Source organism: Aethalodelphis obliquidens, unplaced genomic scaffold (assembly GCF_003676395.1).
Source record: "Aethalodelphis obliquidens isolate GAN/ISIS:26980383/991018 unplaced genomic scaffold, ASM367639v1 scaffold6, whole genome shotgun sequence".
NCBI lineage: Eukaryota > Metazoa > Chordata > Mammalia > Artiodactyla > Delphinidae > Aethalodelphis > Aethalodelphis obliquidens.
Window position 1 is genome coordinate 38,511,888 of NW_020837950.1, and position 14,402 is coordinate 38,526,289.

General features: G+C 45.1%; 2 protein-coding genes across 2 annotated transcripts in view; both read right to left on the bottom strand.

The window, feature by feature from the left end:
- OTOP1 (otopetrin 1) overlaps nt 1-14,402 on the bottom strand; it is a 44,091-nt gene that overhangs the window by 18,367 nt on the left and 11,322 nt on the right. The window contains exons 2-4 of the mRNA XM_027103363.1: nt 12,762-12,898; nt 7,533-7,591; nt 1,162-1,292 (exon numbers count right to left, since the gene is read on the bottom strand). Of these exons, the coding sequence (XP_026959164.1) occupies nt 1,162-1,292; nt 7,533-7,591; nt 12,762-12,898 (327 nt within the window). The remainder of the gene's footprint in view (nt 1-1,161; nt 1,293-7,532; nt 7,592-12,761; nt 12,899-14,402) is intronic.
- Nucleotides 12,813-14,402, bottom strand: part of TMEM128 (transmembrane protein 128) — a 30,180-nt gene continuing 28,590 nt past the window's right edge. The window contains exon 5 of the mRNA XM_027103360.1: nt 12,813-12,898. The gene's annotated coding sequence lies outside the window, so the exon portion shown is untranslated. The remainder of the gene's footprint in view (nt 12,899-14,402) is intronic.

Genomic DNA, 14,402 nt, shown 5'->3' on the forward strand with positions numbered 1-14,402 from the left:
ATCTGCTGTGTGATCTTGGGTTAGTCACTTAACTTCTCTCTGGCTCAATGGCTTCACCCATATAATGAGGTCACTGTTGCCTACCTCAGAGTGTTGGGACAAGAGTTTAATGTGCCAGCCACTCAGAAAATGCTTAACAAAACTTTTTGTTATTGTCGTCACTGCTGTTACTGTTATTGATACCAGTGAGGAGACAGGTCCCAAAGAGAATGGCCTTCCCAAGAGTGGGCTGCTTGTTAGGGGTGGTGAAGAAATGTAGTGTGTCCCCCTAATTTTGTCATCCCCACCGCACTGGTGAGGAAACGGGTTTAAAATTGCTCTCTGGGACTGACCTGGGTTTGTGCAGAGAGGATAGATGTGCATTACATTAAAGCTGGAAGGACTCATGGAAAGTACATGGTTCAAGTCCCTTCACTTCATAAAAGAGAAAAGGGAGGCTCGGAGTGGTTGAATATTTTCCAAAGGTCACACAGCTAGAAGGTGATGGGAACAAGACCCAAACCTGAGACATCAGTCCCCTGTACATTGCACCTTCCCTACCCCACATTCTTCTCAACCCCAGTGCTCTAATATAGAAGCAACAGGTCACAAATGCTAAAGAATTTTGGAAGAAAATGAAGAGTCATGAGACAGGCACTCCAATAGGAACAAGGGGGGGATAAAGATGGGCCAAAATTATAAACTAAGTAGAGTTAAATAAAAACTTCAAATGAACGAAAACCAATTAACCACAACATACCATTAGACTTCTATGGACTTTTTAAAGCTATACTTTTAGTAGAAAGAACTGGTAATAGAAGTTTAATTAAAAACACAAACAGAAACAACCACCAATCTTCCAAGGTTGTAAACAAAGACATTCATTTCCATACCAAACTGGACCATGAGAAATGGTGATCAAAATGATGACCCCTGGATCTGACAAGTCCCTGAGTCACTGAAGAAACCTTTAATTATGCTCAGCACACCCTACTTATGGAAGCAGGATGAGAGACTTAGGAGGTTTTGAAAGATTTTCAACAACAGAGGATTGTCTGGCCGATGTTGCATTGGGTGGACCCTGCAGGTCTTTGAAACCCGTACCTCCATCTATGGACATTCTGGTCTCTGCAGGTTTCCGAGCTGTTCCAAGATGGCAGCTGGGCAACTCTTGCCACTCACCTATTGTTATGTTCCCGAAGCCCAGGGTGATGAGCCGTTCCTTGTGCTCGTTAAGTTGGTGCTTTGACTCATTCAGGATGCTGTTCGCCCAAAGAAGCAGGTTGGTGAACACTGAGTGGATCACCCCAAACCTGAAAAACACAAGGACCCACTTCCTGAGCAGCCCTGGGAAGCTCCTAGCCCCGTGAGGTGAGATGGAGGCACTGCACACATGTACACGGGCACACACACAAGCCTCCTTCTTAGCAGTGATTGTGATGTCATCTGGCAGCTCAGGCTCTGGTCCTGAGGGTCCCCTGTCTGGCAGTTCCATGGGACCTTCCAAAACCACAGCCTTGGCATCCTGCCTTAATCTTGAACCTGCCAGTACTCAACTCATTGTCTACGGGACAAAACAAAACAAATAAAAATCTGGGTCTTGGAAGCAGGGATACAGGGATGGAAATTTACTAAAAACGGGCAACCTACCCCACCATACCCCGAACCCTTTCTTCCAAAAGGGAATAGAACAATGAAGGAAAGATGAAAGGGCTACTTTGGAAATCTGGAGAACGGGGTACGCCTTTACTGTTGGGTTGCCAACCCAATGATCATTATCCACGCCCTCTGTCTTACCACTTACTTCTAAAGACACCAAAACCAACCAGAAGCTCACCATCTGGCCTCCCTTGAAGTTAAGCATGGCCACTGTGGCCAGTAGGATGTGAGACGAGGTCTACTGGGCACTACTGAAAAGCTTTTGCTTTCTTGATGGAAGAGATCAGAATGAGAAAAGCCTACTTCTTCTTCTCCCCCTTTTTTCCAGCCTTCAATGCAGACATGAAGGCTGGAGTTTTGGCAGCTATCTTGTGACCATGAAGCAACAAGCATGGGATGAAACCCTCACCCACTGAGGGTGGCAGAGTGGAAACATAGAAAGATCCTGCTCTGTGACGACACTGTTGAGCTGCTGGAGTCTCGGACAGGTTCAGGAATTAGGCCATATTATTTACAAACAGAATATGTAGCTGCATTTGGGGTTTGAAAGTTAGGAAGCGACAAGGCTGTTCTAGTCTGACCTCAGAGTTCGGTCCCTGCCTCTGACCACACTGCCTCCTAAAGAAGAAGAAAAGAAATGACATGGAGGGTGGACTCTGGAGAACAGAGGAGGGATCTGGGGCAATATGGTTCCAATGGAGTCACTGTCTGCTTCAAAACCTCCAAAGATTCCCCATGGCTGCCAGTTTAAGATGTATTCACTTTGGTAGCTTCCAGGGTGCTTAACAATGGGCCTTGCATGGAGCAGGTGCAGCAAGTACAGGTGATTTGAGAGAGGAATTCCTTGAAACCTGTGTGTAACTGATCACTTCTCAGTTGGAGAGCAGAGGCCCAGAGGATGTGAGCCCCCTCCCCATGTAACCAAGAGCACCCTTGTGCATAATCTCCCTACAGGAAGAATGGTACAGTTGGGTCCTCAACCCTGACCTTGCCTCTCCTCTGAGTTTTAACCCCAGATGACCCCCTGGGGTTCCCACAAGCAACCGCAAGCAAAGTCTTTCCTCATTGGAACTCCAGCTTCCTTTGGCAACTTCCCAGTGTCGAGGCACAAGTGGGGAAGGAAACAGCCACCTGGGGGTGTCTGAGTCAGCTGTTTGCCCATCTGCTTGCCCCTCATGCTTGCCCAGTTGCTATAGATTGTGGCCAGCCTTCCCCGGGACATCTGGGAGGCATTGTATAAAGCCTTTGACAAATGCAGACAATGCTGTTTGCCTCCGGCTGGCTGGCTTTTCTTTTACTTATAATGCACACAGCTCCCCTTTCTTCTCCTCTTTCCTGGTCCAAATGGCGTTGTCTCATCCCAGGTCCACTGAACCTGAGCAGGTAATACTAATGCCGCCCACAGCTGCTGGCTGTTCTGCCACAAACGCTCCCTGCGAGCTGGCAGCCTCCTGTTGATTTGATCTGGAAATTGTCCTACCAACTAAAGGCAGGCGTTGTTTCCTCATGCCAAGCTGCCTTTCTCACACTTGGATCCGATAACCCCAGACCACAATAAAGAAGGGTTCTGTGAGCCATTCTCTAATCTCAATTTATGTTTCCAGGTCTTTTTTCAGAACTGCTGCTCCTCAAAACTTCACTCTTGAGAAAAGAAAAGGACTCAAACCAGTAAGAGGAATTCTCACACCAGGAGAAAAGTCCTTGTATGTACTAAAAGCATGGATAGTGGAATATTGGCTCGAAAGATCAGAAAAAAGGGTAAGTCCAGGAGAGGGAAGTTTTGAAAACTCCAGGGCATAGCAAGAAATGTCAATGAATAAAGCAGGCCTGGGATAACATTAGGGAGTGCTGGGGACTGTAGCTAACTGAGCAGCCACCACCCCCCCCCCATCTGGAGGGAACAACCCCAACTTGGCTCTAGCTCTTTGTTGCCATGCACATTTTGGATTATCAAACCTCCCAATTTTTCTAGAGACATCTAAATCTAAAACTGAAAGGTGGGATTTCCCTGGTGGCGCAGTGGTTAAGAATTTGCCTGCCAATGCAGGGGACACGGGTGCGAGCCCTGGTCCAGGAAGATCCCACATGCCGCGGAGCGGCTAGGCCCGTGAGCCACAACTGCTGAACCTGCGCTCTAGAGCCCACAATCCACAACTACTGAGTCCGCGTGCCACAACTACTGAAGCCCACGTGCCTAGAGCCCGTGCTCCGCAACAAGAGAAGCCACCGTGATGAGAAGCCCATGCACCACAACGAAGAGTAGACCCCACTCACCACAACTAGAGAAAGCCTGTGTGCAACAACAAAGACCCAGTGCAACGAAAAATACAAATTAAAAAAAAAAAACTGAAAGGTAGTAACTCAAAAATGGTTAACACTTTGCCCTATTTAAAAAAAAAAAAAACAAAAAAACAGGCTAAATCAAGTTATAAGCATATCTGGTTCAAACCACTCACTATCCAGTTTAGGAAAGATGCCCAGAGACAGGAAGAGACTTGTCTCCAATTGCTCAACAAGCAAGGCCAAGGCAGGACTAGGCCCCAGTCCTATAGGGACTTTTTCAGATGAAAAATCCTGGTAGGAAATGTCTGCGTACATGGCCTAGGACAGCATCATCCCCCAAAAGATAATGCAAGACACTGATGTGAGCCACATATGTAATTTTTAATTTCTTAGTAGCCACATTTAAAGAATAGTAAAAAGGAACAGGTGAAAATAATTTTAATGATATTTTGTTAATCCCAATATATCTAATATACTGTGATGTCAACTAATCAAAGAGAAAGATTTCACCCAGCAAACCCTGCTGGCCACTGCAGCCACTGCAATGCCATGGAAATAGCAGTAGATTTAAAGTCAGCATTCAGATCCTGCCCAGCTATGCACAGGGGAGCTGCCTGACCTTGGACATTTACTTCATTTCTCAGTTTCCTCATCTCAAAGTGGGATCATGATCATACCTACTGTCCCTGACAGGGCTACTGTGAGAGGTTCTCATAAGTAACACATGTAAAAGAAAATGCTTTATGAATGGGAAAGCCCATTTCATTCAGCCAGGAGTTCCCAGTAGGTCAAACTACCCAATATACATTTGTTGGAAACATCTCACCCTTTATCCCCACAATCCTACTTCTAGGAATTTAACTCAAGAAAATAACCAGAGGATAAACAACAAGGTCCTACTGTATAGCACAGGGAACTACGTTCAATATCCTGCAATAAATTGTAATGGAAAAGGAATATACACAACTGAATCACTTTCCTAGACAGCAGAAATTAACACAACATTGTAAATCAACTATACTGCAATAAAATAATTTAAAAAAAGAAAAGAATCAGAGAGGTTCAAAAATATTTTTAGCCAAAGATGTTCATCACAGTACTATTTATAATAACAACAAAAACTTTCAGAAAAATTCGATGTCCAACAAGATGTGTTATGGACTGGATTGTGGCCCCTCAAAATGTATATGTTGAAGCCCTAACCCCCAATGTGACTGTACTTGGAGATGGGGTCTAAGGAGGTAATTAAGGTTAAATGAGGTCATAAGGGTGGGGCCCTGATCCAATAGGACTTGTGTCCTTATAAGAAGAGGAAGAGACACCAGAGAGGTCTCTCTCTCCCTGCCCAGAGAAAAGGCCATGTGAGGACATGGCAAGAAGGCAGCACCTGAAAGTCAGGAAGAGAGCCTCACCAGGACCACAATTGTAAAAAGGAAAAAAGAAAAAAATGTATATATCTATTCACCAAAAAAAGACTGGAAGAAAACAGACCAAAGTGTGAATAGTAGTGACCTCTGGGTAGCGGCTGTCTGAGCTGTGGTTGCTATAACAAAGCAACAGATATTTATTTCTCACAGTTCTAGAGGCTCAAAGTCCAAGAGCAAGGTGCCAGCAGAGTTGGTCTCTGGTGATGCCTCTCTTCTTGGCTTGCACATGGCTGCCTGTCACTGTGTCTTCACGTGGCCTTTCCTCTAGGTGCGCTTTGTGCAGGGGTCGAGGAGGGGGGAGATCTGGTGTCTCTTCCTCTTCTATAAGAACACTAATCCCATCATGGGGAATTAGTGGGACCTAATGACCTAACTACTTCCCAAAGGCACCACCTAATACCGTCACATTGGGAGTTAGGGCTTCAACATATGCATTTGGGGGGGACACAAACATTCAGTCCATAACAGTGGCATTATGATGATTTTTAATTACACTGTACCCTTACAAGTTTTATCAGGAAAAAAAAAAGTGACATTTTTTTAAAGAATGTCTATGGAATAGATGAAGTGAAACCCATGCCCCAGAACAAAATCAGCAAGTGTTCTCCTCAAGCTGCGAGTGGAGCCCAGGCTCACTGATGGAAGGAGGACCAGGTCACCTGGTCCAGCACACAAAATGGGAGAAACTAGATGGGAATCCCCAGCTGGCCACTTGCACTCTGGAGACCCAGCTAAGTCCCCTAACCTGCCACATCCATTTAATGCAGAGAAGAATAGTTACCATAGTTACCCTGGCATTTAATGCAGAGAAGAATAGTTACCATAGTTACCCTGGCAGAGCCTGGATTAAATGTGAGGATGGATGTGGAAGTCTTTGTCCTGCCCTAAGGCACAATTAAAGCTGCCTTTGCTGGGTCATCGGGGCCTGGACTTCATTTGTCCCTGACTTATCCATTGGACCCCATTTGTCCATTCTCCTCCCCTGGAGGCAGAGCAGTGGTGCCTTCTGCCAGGAGGCGTGGCTTCTCGTGTTAAGATGGGAGTTAAAGATCACTGCCAAGGCCACTGCTTGGGGCTGCACAGGGGAGAGCACAGGCTGCACATTCCTGGAATGATGCTCAGATGCCTGGATATCTCAGCCCATTACCTCTGCATATCACCACCAGTGCCTGGCAGCAGGCTCTGCACACAGTAGGAGCTCAATAGATGCCTCACTCCTTGTCGAAGCTGATCCTTTTTGCGTAATGAGGTTGGTGAAAGTTATTTCTAATTCAATAGTCTGTTAAAATAGTTCCAACCAGTGGTCTTACATAAGTCACTCTCTTAAATAGCAGATTTCATTTCAAAAGGTACTGGGGGACTTTTCTGTTCCTCACTGACAGTTTATATGATGAGGGATCTTTCTAGAAACCAAATAGTGATCCCTTGATTCCCCTGTATGTGTGCACAGAGGCTTTCTTACATGATAATCATACCATGCGTTTAGGTAATTCACCCTCTTATCCCGTAGATTCTCTGCCTTGATCTTCACAATCATCTCGAGGGAGAGGTGACCAGAGATAATAATAGAGCCAACACTTGCTGAGTCCTTGTTCTATGCCAGGAACAAGCTTCACATCAGTTATTTCATCCAGTCCCCAGAGGTTGGCTATGCTATTATCTCCATTTTACAGATGAGAAAAACTGAAGCTCATAAAGGGGAAGTTTCTAAGACAGCAGAAGTGAAATCCAACCCACAACACCCTACTTCCAGAGATGTCCCAGAGAGGGCAAAGCGGAGGGTCCCCTTCCCAGGCCACAAATGAAGGCTTTGCTTGTCAGGATGGAGAGGAGCTTCGGTCTCATTTAAAACCCAAGCAAGCTAGTTGGCAGAGTCCAGACTGTTGCTTTTTCGCCACGGCTGACACCGTATCATAACTCAGAAGACACAACGTCCACCAGTGACCAGGAAACCGAGGGCTTGCAGTGTGCTCAGAGCCGTTTCAGGAGGTGAAATCCATTACAAACAAACAAGAAGATGTGATCGTTCATTATAAAGCACTTTGTAAAATTCACATTTACAGAATAATAAAGTCAGTTCAAACCCCACCCCCCCAAAACCCCAATCAAGATGGCAGTGATGAGTTTTGTTTGTTTCAAATGAACATTAAATTCAACACGTAAGCAATTACCCATGATTTTTACCTTTCCAGTGTTTTGAAAGATTGGATGATATCCTTTGCGTGCCCCCAAAGAAAGTACACCTAAACGGAAATAAAGGAAGAAAAGAAGGATACATCAATGGGAAAGCCATCACTGTATTTGCACCCTTGAGAAGCTATAAAACCTAAGGGAGGGCTTCCCTGGTGGCGCAGTGGTTGAGAATCCGCCTGCCGGTGCAGGGGACACGGGTTCGTGCCCCGGTCCGGGAGGATCCCACGTGCCGCGGAGCGGCTGGGCCCGTGAGCCATGGCCGCTGAGCCTGCGCGTCCGGATCCTGTGCTCCGCAGCGGGAGAGGCCAAAACAGTGAGAGGCCCGGACACAAAAAAAAAAAAAAAAAAAAAAAAAACCTAAGGGAAAGGTGTGAAAAATTTTGGGAAAGTCAGTGCAGTGACCTCCCCCGCCCCCAAATGGCAAGTCACTATCCTCATCTCAGGTGGCAGTGCCATTCCCGGGGCTGTTGGGGGGAACAGTGCTGCAGGGGCACTGCCATGAGAATCAGATGAGGCCTCCAGGTTTAGGAGGAAATAGTGACGAGTCTGCCGTGGGGTGGGGCTTGGGGAGTGGCAGCCTGCCTACCATAACCCCTGTTCACGTGTTTATGTCATCCTTATCGGGCTTCATTTGAGAAATATTCACTGAACTGTTACTACGTCAGTGGCCGGAAACCAGATTCTGAGTGCTTTCAATGAGGAACAGAATTAGTTCAAGCTGATCTTTTATTTCACTCTGTTATATACGCTGCCCAGGGCCCTGGCCACGCAGTCACTAGAAGCAACTCAGGATGGGGGCCGTATCGGACCCATGTGCAAATCCTGGCTCTCTCGGCCTCGGGCAGGTTTGTTTTCCCATCTATGAAATGGGTATGATAGTGGAACCTACCTTGGAGGGTGCTGTGAGCAGTGAAATAGGATAATCCATGTCAACTACTTAGAACAGTGCCTGGAGCAGGTACCTTTTCAGGAAAATCTCTCTGCTCTCAACTCATTCATTTGTGGACATTGAATGAGCACCTCCTCTGTCCCAGGCACTTTCTGAGCTCTAGAAGCATGTGGGGCCTTATTTAGACACAGACACATGTTGAGCACCTACTACGTGCCAAACACAGCTGGGCACTTTATAAATTTGTCTCATTTAGCCTTCATTTCCAATTAAGTGTCATAAAAAAGAAAATCAAACAACACACAAGAAATTACACTTACACATACTCTCTCTTCCACATCGTTTCACCTAAGATTTACTATCCTGCTCTGGAAAACACTTTCAGGCATGATTCTCAAAACACCTAACAATTTAAAAAACAGATAGTAGTGACTCCTGGTAAAGAGGACATTCAACCCAACAATAGGGAAACACTGAAGTGAATTAGCTTTTATCTATGAATTCTAAGTTAGAGGACCACTTATCTGATGCCTTGATAAAGACTACATAGCAACACAAAAAATGTTTATGATTTTTTAAGTGAAACACTCAAAACAGTAAATTCTGCACCTTACATGTAGAACTTTGCCCAGAATGTACACTTGAGTACAAAGAATGGAGGGAACACATAAAGACAGCAACAAATATTTCAGTTAATGGGCTTACAGACACTTTTTTAGTCTCTTTTTCAATTTTTTGAGTAATGTTATACTTCTTTTTTTTTTTTTTTTTTTGCGGTACGCGGGCCTCTCACTGTTGTGGCCTCTCCCGTTGTGGAGCACAGGCTCCGGACGCGCAGGCTCAGCGGCCATGGCTCACGGGCCCAGCCGCTCCGCGGCATGTGGGATCTTCCCGGACCGGGGCACGAACCCGTGTCCCCTGCATCGGCAGGCGGACTCTCAACCACTGCGCCACTAGGGAAGCCCTATACTATATTTTTTAAATAAATATTTTTTTAATTACCATACAACCCAGCAATCCCACTTCTGGGTACAAATCCAAAAGAACTGAAAGCAGGGTCTCAAAAAGATATTTGTACACCCATATCCACAGCAGCATTATTCACAATGGTCAAAAGATAGAAGTAACCCAAGTGTCCACACAACACGTGGTCCATCCACACAACGGAATAGTATTCAGCCTTAACAAGGAAGAAAATTCTGACACATTACGACATGGATGAACCTTGAGGACATTATGCTAAGTGAAGTAAGCCAGTCACAGAAGGACAGATCCTGTAGGATTCCACTTGTCTGATTCAAAGAGACAGAAAGTAGTCAAATTCATAGACATGGAAAGTTGAATGGCAGTTGCCAGGGGCTAAGGGTGGTGGGAATCAGGAGTTAGCGTTTAAAGAGGACAGAACTTCCTTTGCAAGATGAAAGAGTTCTGCTGATTGGTTGCACAGCAATGTGAATATACTTAACACTGCTGAACCATACACATAAAAATGGCTAAGGTGGCAAATGTTATGGTATGTGTACTCTACCACAATTTAAAAATAAATAGTATGTTTTAGAAAGTAATGTTTTGTATTCTCCCATCATCTAATGTCGCAAATGCACGTAGTAAGTGTCCAATAGGTATAGGAAGATTGATTAATTGACCTACTGACCAAATGCCTTAACTAAGGAAGAGAGAGATCCTCAACCCACCAAGTAACAGTTTTTGAAAACTCACTTCTGTCCAGGTCCTTCCTCTGCCCAGAACCTTCAATGGCTCCCCATTGCCCTCAAGGTAAAGTCGAAGCTGCTAAGTGGCTGTCAGCCTTGACCAAGCGCTCACTGCAAAGTGCTCTACACACAGCACCTTAATCCTCACAACGACCCCGTGAAGGAGGCATTTTTACAGATGAGACCCATGAGGCCTAGAGAGGTTAACACATTTGCCTGAGGTCACACTGCTGGTGTGAGCCAAAGCCAGGTAGTCTGACCAGAGTCCATGCTTATAAGCCCTGCACTAAACCATGGCTCCAGTCCGGGCCCGTCACCCCTGCTCACCACCCCCCACAGGCCACACATCTTCCCCCCATCTGGTGGAGAGACTTCATAGCCCCAGATGTCCTTTGTAATAGTGTCTGACACACCACACCCCTCTCTCCTTGACAACCACCCCGTACCCCAAAGCTAGTGAGAGGCCCTCCCTGGCACCTGCTCTGGGCGATTATGTCAAAGCATTGACAGTGCAGACAGAGTCTGTTTTGGTGATTGTCTCCCGCTCTGACACCTCCACAGGGCACAGACCACGGCTTTTCAACCCTGGACTCACAGTACTGAACACAGGGTTTTGCCCCGTGTGGAAGGAAGGCAGGGAGGGAGAGAGAGAGAGAGCAGAGTGGAAGGAGGGAGGAAGCGGGGGGAGGAAGGAGGGAAGCGGGAAGGGAGGGAGGAAGGAAGTTCTTTCTGGTCCCCTAAGGCTTTCCATGTTGTCACTGGCATCACTATAAGACTGTCATCATGGGATTGGACGCCCCTGGAATAAATAACCAGTTAACTCTTGTATTCCTTTACCGGCATTTCCAGAACAAAGTACCACAGACTGGATGGCTTAAAACAACCAAAATTAATTTTCCCATAGTTCTAGAAGCCGTAAGTCCGAGATCAAGGTATTGGCAGGTTGGTTCCTCCTGAGGCCCCTCTCCTTGCCCTGCAGATGGCCACCGCCCTCCAGCATCCTCACACTGTGTGTCTGGGTCCTTCCCTCCTCCTCTCATAAAGATGCCAGTCCTACTGGATTAGGGACCACCCTCATGACCTTATTTAGCCTTAATTACTGCCGTCAAGACCCTATCTGCACACAGTCACATTGTGAGGTCCTGGAGGTTAGGACTTCAACATCTGAATGCAGGGGACACAATTCAGCCCTCAACAACTCTCAAAACGCAAGGCGACCCGTTCAAACAAGTCTCCCTGGAAGCTGCCACCCTGTTCCACCAATGTTGCCACCCTGTTCCTCCTGCAGAGGCAAACTGCTGTCAGGCTCGTCTCTCACAGAGCTTCACTTGTGAGTGTGTTGATCTCAAGAAACACCGTTAAGGTCACCAAGAGCTGACTGGCAGTCACCTGCGTGCAGAGCGGAGACCACTTTCTTATAAAAGACTGAGATTAAAAATGGCATCCTTGGCATTCGCAGGTGAGAAATTGGTCCTGGAGGATGTTCCTAAATTGGGAATGCAGAAATATTTTGAGCAATAACAGTATGCCTGGACCAAGTTCATGGTCTTTCTGGGTGACTTCTGTGGAGAAGAACCATGGACAATGTAATATATATATATATATATATATATATATATATATATGCTTAAGATTGTGTGTGTGTGTATATATATATAAAGAACGTATTCAATATGTCTGTAAAAGAATGTGTGTATATATATATATCAAGAATGTATACATATATATGTATAACTGAATCACTTTGCGGTACAGCAGAAATTAACACAACGTTGTAAATCAACCATACTTCAATTAAAAAAAAAGAATCACGGCATCTTGGCTGTGACTTAGGGCAAGTCATTTGTCCCCTCTCCTTCCTTAGTGTGACAATCTGACAGTTGTTCTCGTGGTGTTGTTGAAAGCATTACACGAAGTGAAAATGAAAAGTACTTTGCAAAAGTCCTATAGACATACTACTTATTACTTTTACTGTTATCTCAACTCTGATAGCCATTTCCAGGGATTTCTGCCAAGGATGGAAGCTACACTGGAGATCCATCTAAGGTTTTTTTCAAACATGAGATTTTTCTGATTCTAAGCTATAGGTTTAAATTATGTATCAAATCCTTATTTCTTACCCACACCAAGTTGACCAAGGCTGAGAATGAACCTCTCATTCATTTCTAAAGAATTTAATCCATAAGTAAGCAAACAACAAATGAACAAAGAAAAGGTCTCAGTGACTCAGAGGAGGGACTGTAATGGCACAAAGTTTCTTTTGGTGGTGATGAAAATGCTCTAAAATGGACTGTGGTAACGGTAGCACAACCCTATGAAAATACTAAACCACTGAAATGTACACTTTAAATCAGTGAATTGTATAGTATGTGAATTATATCTCAATAAAACTGTTAATTAAAATTCCCCAGAGCCTTTTCTGGTGGACTCTGACTTCGCCGAGTTTCCTGATTCTTCATCAGTGTAAGTTCTGCCACTTAAGATTCCCACAAAAATGGCCAAGAGGACACAGTCCCACTTTACAGTGCAGGCAGCTGAAGGACTGTTTTATATACCCTGGGATACACTTAACAGGAATCCAGGCAACAACGAACAAGCAACAAGTGTCGTGTGGTTTACCTGCAACAGAGTATGTACCGCATGGGTAACAGGGAAAACTCCTTCTGTGGCTGATAAACATTCAGAAAATCCAACGAAGTACCCAATTTTAAGGCATCCCAGGATGACGGTAATGACTGCAAACAACGTGATACTACCTAAATTGGGGGAGGGGGAAGGGTAGAAATACACACATATAAGTGTTAATATGCACTAATATCATTTCAAAATAAATTATATTAAACCTTCACATAAATGGTCAAATGATTTTTGACAAGAGTGCCAAGACAATTCGATGGGGAAAGTACATTTATTTCAACAACTAGTGCTAGGAAACTGGGTATCCATATGCAGAAGAATGAAGCTGGATGCTTACCTTACAGTGTATCAAAAATTACCTCAAAATGAATCAAAGACTTAAATGTAAAACCTAAATCTATAAAAATCTTAGACGAAAACATAGGGGGAAATCTTTATAATGTTGGATTTGGCAGTGACTTATTGGATATGACACCAAAAGCACAAGCCACAAAAGTAAGAAATAGGTAACTTGGGCTACATCAAAATGAAAAGAAATTATGCATCAGAGGACACTATCAACCCACAGAATGGAGAAAATGTTCACAAATCGTATATCTGATAAGGTGTGAGGGTCCAGACTCTATACAGAACGACAATTTAACCATTAATTTAAAAAAAATAAAAAATAAACAAAGGATTTGAACAGACATTTCTCCAAAGAACATATGTAAATGGATAATTAATACATGAAAAGATGCTCAACATCACTAATCATTAGGGAAATGAAAATCACTATGAAATACCACCTCAGGGACTTCCCCAGTGGTCCAGTGGTTAAGACTCCATGCTTCCACTGCAGGGGGTGCGGTTCGATCCCTGGTCAGGGAACTAAGATCCCACATGCTGTGTGCCATGGCCAAAAAAAAAGAAAAGAAATACCACTTCACGTGCATTAGCATGGCTGCTACCCAAAAAACAGAAAAAAAAAGGGATGGGGGGAGGGGGAAGGAGAGGGGGAGGGGAGACGGGAAAGGAAGGAAGGGAGGGAGGGAGAGAGGGAGGGAGGGAGAGAAGGCGTGGGGAGAGAAGTAAAACAATAACAAGTGCTGGCAAAGATGTGGAGAAATTGGAACCCTTATACACTGTTGATGGAATGTAAAATGGTGTAGCCACTATGGAAAACAGTACGGCAGTTTCTCAAAAATTTAAAAACAGTAACTCCACATGGTCCAGCAATATACCCAAGAGGATCAAAAGCAGGTACAAAAGCATGTACACCCATGTTCATGGCAGCATTATTCACAATAGCCTAAAGGTGAAAGCAACCCAAGTGTCCATCAATGGATGAACAGATAAAGCGTGGCAGCGACTTCCCTGGTGGTGCAGTGGTTGAGAATCCGCCTGCCAATGCAGGGGACGAGGTTCAAGCCCTGGTCAGGGAAGATCCCACATGCCGCGGAGCAACAAAGTTCGTGAGCCACAACTACTGAGCCCTTGTGCCACAACTACTGAAACCCGCACACCTAGAGCCCATGCTCTGCAACAACAGAAGCCACCGCAATGAGAAGCCCGCGCACTGCAACAAAGGGTAGCCCCTGCTCGCCGCAACTAGAGAAAACCCACGCGCAGCAACGAAGACCC